Source organism: Myotis myotis, unplaced genomic scaffold (genome assembly GCF_014108235.1).
Source record: "Myotis myotis isolate mMyoMyo1 unplaced genomic scaffold, mMyoMyo1.p scaffold_m19_p_57, whole genome shotgun sequence".
In the NCBI taxonomy this organism is placed as follows: domain Eukaryota; kingdom Metazoa; phylum Chordata; class Mammalia; order Chiroptera; family Vespertilionidae; genus Myotis; species Myotis myotis.
The window spans coordinates 39,123-47,354 of NW_023416365.1; the positions used below are offsets into that span (position 1 = coordinate 39,123).

The window sequence follows — 8,232 nt, forward strand, 5'->3', positions numbered from 1 at the left end:
ATCTTCCCCCTGGTGGTCAGTGCACGTTATAGCCACCATTGTTCCAGTCATTACATCATAATGGTTGCTTAGGCTTCTATATATATATATATAGATAATGAACTCACAAAAAAGAAACAAACAAAAAGCAACCCCATTTACCATTGAATAATAAAAAAAAAATAAGATACCTAGGATTAAACCAGTGATGGCGAACCTTTTGAGCTCGGCGTGTCAGCATTTTGAAAAACCCTAACTTAACACTGGTGCCTTGTCACATATAGAAATTTTTTGATATTTGCAACCATAGTAAAACAAAGACTTATATTTTTAATATTATTTTATATATTTAAATGCCATTTAACAAAGAAAAATCAACCAAAAAATGAGTTCGCCTGTCACTGTCCCGACCCACGGGACAACAACGGGGGAATTAAGAGACACCCTAGGAGAATGAGACAAACAAGGGACACGAAAGAATGGAGGCAAGACAGTGTTCTGATCAAGCCTCAAAATTTATTCTTACAGCGGCAGAATATATGTTTTAGGGACGGGGGGTGGGTGGAGAAGCCTATTAGCTTATCAGCAGGGTTGTAGCAGGCTCCGGTTGTGGCGGTAGTTGCTTCAGGGTATGAGATAATTATCTTTAGCTGCTGACCAAACCTCAGGACATACGTGGTTTCTGGTAACTAGGAGTTTCCAGAACTTAATGGCCTTGACGTGGTTACTACCAGAAACTTATTGTTCTTAAGATAGCTTTGTCTAGGCCGGTTTCTCCGATGGCTCCCAACATTTCCTCCCTTTTTCTTTATTAAGGGGCGGGCTTTAACCGACTGGAGGAGTAGGGACCTGGTTCCTCCCGTGGGATGGTGGGATCCCACCACCAATGGCTCTTGGTATCTTTTTGGGGAGGAGAGGCAGAGCCAATAGTTATGTATGGATACCAACCTCTATGCAAACCAGGTGTGCTCACAGGGAAATCCAGAGGTCGAAAAAATTTTTTGTGACCTTCCCTTGCAGTGCTTTGCCGTGCACCCAGGTCGGTGCCCATGCCTTTCTCCTTCTATGGGGAGTAGGCAAGCATCCCTCTGGCGTCATGCTGTCTCCACAGGGAGGGAGTTTTGGAAGTCATTATAATCACATTCACGGTCTAACATGGCTGGACAGTGGTAGTGTACCTGAATAGGTTTGGCCAGAATGCTATCAACTTGTTGTTTTACAAAGTCTGTCAATTTTCTAAAGGCCCAGGGGCCAAAGGTTAGGAATAGGAAAAGGCTGACAAGGGGGCCAAGAGCAGGAAGCAGGTAGGGTAGGAGTCCATTTAAGCCGCTCCAAAGGGGGTTTTCGAATAATTCTCTCCATCTTTTCACCAGATCTTCTTGTAGCTTTTTTATCTTGTCTCGGACGATCCCGGATTTGTTGGCATAAAAGCAGCAGCGTTCCTGTAGGACTAAGCATATTCCTCCCTGTTCTGCTGTGAGCAAATCTAACCCTCTTCTATTTTGTAGTACTACTTCAGCTAATGAATCAATATGATCTTGGAGATCATTGATAGTGCCTGAGAGAGCTTGGACATCATCAATTAGCTGGTTAGATAATTTATTATAGGTGTGTAATGCTGTCCCTAATCCGGCGGAACCGGTAGCTATAGCTCCCGAAATGCCTAGACCAATAAGTAAGGGAATAAATTGAACAGCCCACTTCCTACGCCCAGCTATATAGTCGAAGCTGGGCAAGGGAACAGGTTCTTCCCCTGGGATAATGTCAATGTCGGGGAGAATACTGGCTTGTATACATAATCCTGTCCAATTTATAGGTAGGGCCGTGTAGGCCAGGTTTCCCCCACATACAAATACTCGCCCTGGAGCTGGACAGATGGCAGAATTGTGGTTCTGAATGGAAGAGCAGTTTACAAAACTAGCAAATCCTACATTTAAGTCATAGCTGTTGTTTTGGGGGGTTTTTTGTATGCATGAGGAAAGATTGAATGCTACAGGCAGTGTTCTAAAGGGTATGCTGAGGGAGCAATTATGGTAGGAGGTGATATTGGAGTTGTTATCTGGGATGACAAGGGGCATGGGTGTGCCTAGGGTCATACATAGCCAGCAGTCTTCTGCAAGGGAGGGATTGGTGGTATTTAAAGCTTTCAGCGTGGCTTCTAAGGTATCAAAGGTCTGAGTGTCTAAATTAATACCTCTTGATTTGGGCAAGGCTAAAGGGTGGTAATGTAGAGGAGGATACATGCTTTTAAGGTATTCTTCAATTTGTTTTTGAACGAGGGTTTCTCTGACTCTGTCTGTTGGTCCACCACCATCAGATATGTGGGTTGGCGCTTGTGGAGGCCAGCAGACAGGTTTGCCAATGGTACCTTGGCAGGAGGCTTGGGCATATTTGGAGCTTCCTCGACTATTGGAGTAAGCATGTTCGCCTCCAAAGGAGCCACTATATGTTCTTTCTAAGGTGGCAGTAAGCTGAATTTTACTCTCGGAGTTAGTGCACTGTTGAACAGTGGTGTAGCAAGTAGAGTGCATTTGAGTGGACTGCTGGCAGTCTTGAGGGCAAGGACCTGGCTTGCCGTTAACAGAGGGTATAATTTTAGGTTTATTTACACATTTCCAGCTTGCTTTTTGCCCTCCTGTCTTGAGAGATTCAAAAGTAAGGTAGGCAGTAGAAGTGCCACAATCAGTTGTATGGGTATGTTGATTGGAAAAGGGGGTTGTCGAGGTATATCCTCCTTTACAATCACAGGGGCTGCCATAAAGGTCTTGATTTAATTCTGAAATGCTCGGGGTGATTGGAGCCCCCCAAAGGTGGTGGCTAATAGGATGGGGAAAGGATAGCCGTCCGAGGGAGCTTCATAGTTGTGGAGGGTTTATGTATCAAGGACAAAACGTTTTCCTCCGGGAATTAAATCTGGGTACGTCTACACTCCCAAAGGACTGTGAGCAGTATTAGCAGAAGGCCTGCCAGGGCATATCTTAGGGGGAACTTACCTTATTGGGTGAAGTCAATGTTGTTGTTTTCTGTAAGGAAAAAGAAGGATGGTTCTTAGGGATTGTTTCCCTGGAGGAGTGTATTGTTATTGGGAGTGGGTTATTATGAGGAATTGATGGGCTTAATTAGGCGCTCAGGCAGCCATCGTGGTCCTTTCTCTTGGGTATCATATACACATGCAGATCCTCGTCCCCAGATGAGCACTGGATCGGGACCATGCCATTTAGCTGTCATAGGGTCCTTCCACATCACTTTGGCATATTGAGTTTTTGTTTCTGGGTGCCATAATCGGTCTGCAGCGGATTTCCCTTCTTTGTCAAGTTGGAGGAAGTTCGAGGTAAATAAGGCATGAGATAGGAGATTGCGAGGAGAACCTTTGGTGGGATATATGTCAGTTGATTTGAGTTTATTTATGGTATTTTTGAGGGTTTGATGAGCCCGTTCTATTATTCCCTGGCCTTGGGTATTGTAAGGAATTCCAGTGATATGTTTAATGTTAAATTGAAGGCAGAAGTTTTTAAAAGCCTGAGAGATATATCTGGGTCCGTTATCTGTCTTTATTGTTTGTGGTTTCCCGAGAGCAGTTAAGCATTGGAGGCCTTGGGCTATAACATTTTTTGAAGCCTCTTTTAATAAATCAACCAATTGATCAGCATGTGCATTTCTTTTAGTTAATGGGCTAGGTAATATGCTGTGAGCCCTGATGTGGGTGATATAAAAAAGGTATTTTCTCTGCTGCACAATCTGTTGAACTTGCTTAAATAGTAAGAATAAACTTTGGTCACCGGGCAGTTTCAATTCTACTTACTAGGCCCGAATCATAAGAGGAATCAGAAATTATATTAACAGGCTGTTGGAAATCTTGCAATGCAGCCTTAATAGCTTTTAATTTAATTCTTTGCACAGAAGTATGACTGGTCAGTATGACTCAGTCAGAATTCATAGTATGATAGGCAGCTTTCCCATTTGATGATCCATCAGTAAAAACAGTTAAAGCTTCAGGAATTGGTTCCTGCCTAGTGTTTTTTGGTGTAATTATGGAGGTCTTATATAAAAATTGTCAAAGTTTATCTTTTAATAGGTGACAACTAAGTTCCCCTGAATATCCACTTAGCCTAATTTGCCAATTTTAAGTCAGTTTGAAATAACATTTATTCTTTTAACTTTACTTGTCCTAAGTTATGGACAGTAAATGACATTAATTAAACTTCTGGTATTAGTCTTTAAGTAAATTTACATAAACTTTGTTTAAGGAGGCAAAACACAAATTATTTAATTTAGCTTATGAGGTCCAATATATTGATTTTTAATTTTAGTTAGACATCTGAAGGAAACCTCTTTTTATTTCCTTCCAGACAGCTTTCTTTCTCGCACAAGCAACAAATGTAAGGAATATGGTTGCCTTTTGAGATTTTAACAAATGCTGTTGCAAAGCTATATATTTCAAGTGAGTTTTCATTTATGGTGACTAATTATTGTCAGATTTAGTGTTTTAACAACAATCTGTAAATGTTAGCAATTATATTTTTAAAGAATATATACTTTGGCTTATTTGCATATACAGAGGAATCATGGGAAGCCTTCAGTATCTTTTTTTTTAGAAGAATTTTACTTTATTAGGATTCAATTGCTTACAAAGATTAGTAAATTCAGTAAAGTTTTATGTCTGATACAGGAGGTGCAAACGCTGCCCCACCTCCAGCCTAATTTAAAATGCAGTAGTGAGGAGCTTTTGTTATTTCAAATTACATCTTAAAATTTCACTGCTGTATTTTAAGAAATATTAAACAAAATAGCTTGTTTTGCCCTTTCTCAGAGGCAAAAACTTAAAATATATTTATTAATTTTTATTTGATAAAGCTTTCCATGTGATTTCAAGTATATTAAATTTAGCTAAATTAAAATATCCTTTAAAAAGAAAGAATAAACTTTTGAAAAACATTTCAGGGCCCGTGAAATTTCTCAAAGTTTTTCCTTGGTTATGGTTTTGAAATACAACTTGAGAGACCATCAAATATACATAATTTAAAAATTATATACTTCTTATAATTATTAAGAGATATCAATTAAATTTAAACTGGTTTTAAAATTTCAGCTGGGTTCACAGAAATTGGATTACTGCTATGAGTCCCTTTTAAATACTTTGACATAAGCTATTTAACTTTTGTTTAGGGAGGGAACATATAACCTTTAATTGTCCTTAGTTTAAGAAAAGCAGGGTTTTCTAGATTTAAGAGATTAGAAACACTTTCTGCCCCATCTGCATTTCCGTAGTGAAGTTCCGCCTTAAAGCTCCACCCCTGAAATTCCATCCTGCCTCAGTGAGAAGACATTCCCTTTGTGATTGGCTAAGTTAGAGGGCGGGGCCTTTGCTGTTTCAAGATGGCGGCCCCCAGGGGGAGCGGTGAGCCATGCGGCCAACATGGCGGCTCCAAATTATGCAGCCCAACATTGTGGCTGTCTAAACTGTTCTCTGACAGAAAACATGATTTCCTTATTCTCACAATAAACAAGGGAAGAGGAAACCAAAATTCCTAAAAGATAGATGGCCAACATTATATTGTAGACAAGCAGAAATCCCATTAGCTGTTTATACCTTTTATAATTATTTTAAACGATATCAATTAAGTTTAAACTGGTTTTTGTATTAAAAATTTTCAGTTGAGATCAAAAAATTAATCCACTTTTTATCAGATCAATAAGCAACATATTTTGAATTCTAATTACTTCAGAGGAAACAAAAATTTTCTCAAAAATAAAATTTTTTTAAGCATTTAGCTATTATAATTATACAATTTTTCCTAATTTAATCTGATTTTTAAACTTTTAGCTGGCAAGTCAAATATTTAGCATTTCTCAATCAGTAACATTAAGACTAAACTTTAAAAATGCAAGACATAATCAACCAACAGATTTAACACTGTCCTCTAGATTTTGTACGAGGCATACTCAGATCTCATTTAATTCAGTATTATGTCATTTCAAGATACCTAGGTATAAACTCCAAGGTCTTAAATTTCCCAGCAGCTTTGGAAAACCACAGTTGAGGCTGGCAAGGCAGGCCTGGCCCAGCCTTTGATTTTAAAAGGACCATAATTTTTTCCTCTGGGGAAGGTCAAGAAACAAGGTTGTAGCTACATTGTTTCCTGCCCCTTGCTTGCTGGTGGGAAGTTTCAAAATTGGCCTGGGGGGCGGGGAGGCGGGGGAGGAAATGTTTTCCCTGGAAGAACAGGTTTGGCCTACCCTGGACCAATCAGATGTAAATTGACCCCATTCTTTAAGAATTTGCTACAGGCGGGAAGCAGCCCCTTTCTCCATCAGAAAGGTGTGGCTAGCCTTTTAATTAATAAAGGGCCGGTTTTTTACCCGGGCTACTTAGATTTTTATAATTAAGATATTTTTAATAATTCTTGGGGTTCAAATCCAATTATTTTCAGGCATTTACTTTAGCAAATTTTTGAAACAGAGACAATTTTACTGATTTTCCTTTTAGAGGTCTTAAAGATAGCTTTGGAATAGGCTTCATTAACATTATTATGGGAAAATACCAATCTTGTTGCTAGAAGTTCTACCCTGGGTCAAATTCGCCATTTTATTTAGGAAATAATCAGTCTTGGGTTTTATTCGGCTCATTTACAAAGAGATTCTAGCTTAAAACTCTATCTAAATGTCCAAAATCAGAACTTGCGCGCATCAGTTTCAAGCCAGGTTTTCTCTTTACACGTGAACAGAAATCCCAGACACATTTTAAATTTTGTAAAACTTTTCAATTACGAGAAGGAGACTTTAAATTAGAATACTTGGGAGGAGGTGTCCATATTGGATCGCCATGTGCTCCCTTTTTCTTTCCACCACATCCTGCTTTGGGGGAAGTTTCAGCAAATGACTCAGATGGCGTATTTTCCCCAAAGTCATGCTTAATAGAAAAACAGATTTAAAAATGTTTTTCCTTTTTCGCTTTCCAAAGTAATAGCTAGCACCCAAGGTGACCTTGGCTAGACTTTGCACTTCCTGACATGTTCTCAGGTAATTCTTAAACAGAACATTAAGTAATCTCATTGCGGGAGAGCTTATTGCTCTGCGCTCTGCTGCCACCTTTGAATCTCTCAGAACCAGAGAGAGATTCGGCCGCGGGGTTTCATTTCTTATTACAGATAGATTCCAAATACAAATTAAGATAAGAAAACACATTAAGATGACCATGGTATTATTTTTTTCTTCAGCCTGATCTAAAAGAGTACCTTTTTCAAGAAAAACAAAGGTTATATTCTATAATAACATGCAAAAACTGTAAAAGATTTCCTTCTAAAATTTTAACACTTTAAACATGCAAATCAAAAGTCTATAATAAACCATGAGCAAAGGTCAGTGACAAAAGTGAAAAAATTTCTTAAATCTTTCTTTTTAACCCGAAATCCTCGAGCCTTGAGGAACTCCCTGAGTCCCCTGAGAAATCCTTAAATCTTTCTTTTTAACCCGAAAATCTCGCGCCTTGAGGGACTCCCTGAGCCCCCTGAGAAATCCTTAAATCTTTCTTTTTACCCTTACTCCCCGTGTCCTGAGGGACTCCTTGAGCCCATCTAGAAATACCTCATGAGAGTTCAATGAGTTGCCCATTATTTTGGCTGGGTAGTTCTCAAGATTTCCTCCTCCACGTAAGCCTCTGGGATGTATAAACCCCGTGCCAGGTCAGCTCGGAATTTCTTAAATCACTGGTGATCCTTATGTAACCGCTCTCTTTTTACCTTACGACCTCTGCTCGCGTGTTATAGGTCGGGATGTATAAGCCCCATACCAGGATGGCGACCACTAAGACGTAGCAAGCTCAGAGTTTGCCAGAGAGGGTGACACAGGTCGGGCCAGAGAAGAATTACTCTTCCGAGTGATTCAGAGTTTTCACTGCCGGTTTCGGGTACCTTTCACCCTTCCCTGAACGGCGAGGTGAATGCTTATTAGTGGACTGGAGGGAGATCAAGAAAACTAAAAACGTCAGCCAAAGAGGGTGCCAAAGAGGGTGAAGGCTCTCAAGAGGTATTTTGAAATTCTTGTTTGAAAAGTTTCGTCTGCTTACCTTCACAACGATCTGTCTCACGGGCGGGCGAAACCGTGGCGATCCGGATGCCAAGTCTTCACTCGCGAGTCAATACTGCTCGGTGACTCAAAGGGGTGCCTGGCCAGGCGCTTCAAGCAGACGTTCTCCCAGGGGGTCCCCAAGTCACCCCACGTTGGGCGCCAGACTGTCCTGACCCGCGGGACAAC

At 40.2% G+C, this 8,232-nt stretch overlaps 1 protein-coding gene across 1 annotated transcript; it reads right to left on the bottom strand.

Moving 5' to 3' along the window:
• Positions 1 to 1,073: 1,073 nt before the first annotated feature.
• On the bottom strand, positions 1,074 to 2,510 carry LOC118657511 (syncytin-1-like). The gene has a single exon (XM_036311571.1). It carries the CDS (start codon positions 2,508 to 2,510, stop codon positions 1,074 to 1,076), a length of 1,437 nt encoding a protein of 478 aa, XP_036167464.1.
• Between the last annotated feature and the right edge of the window lie 5,722 nt (positions 2,511 to 8,232).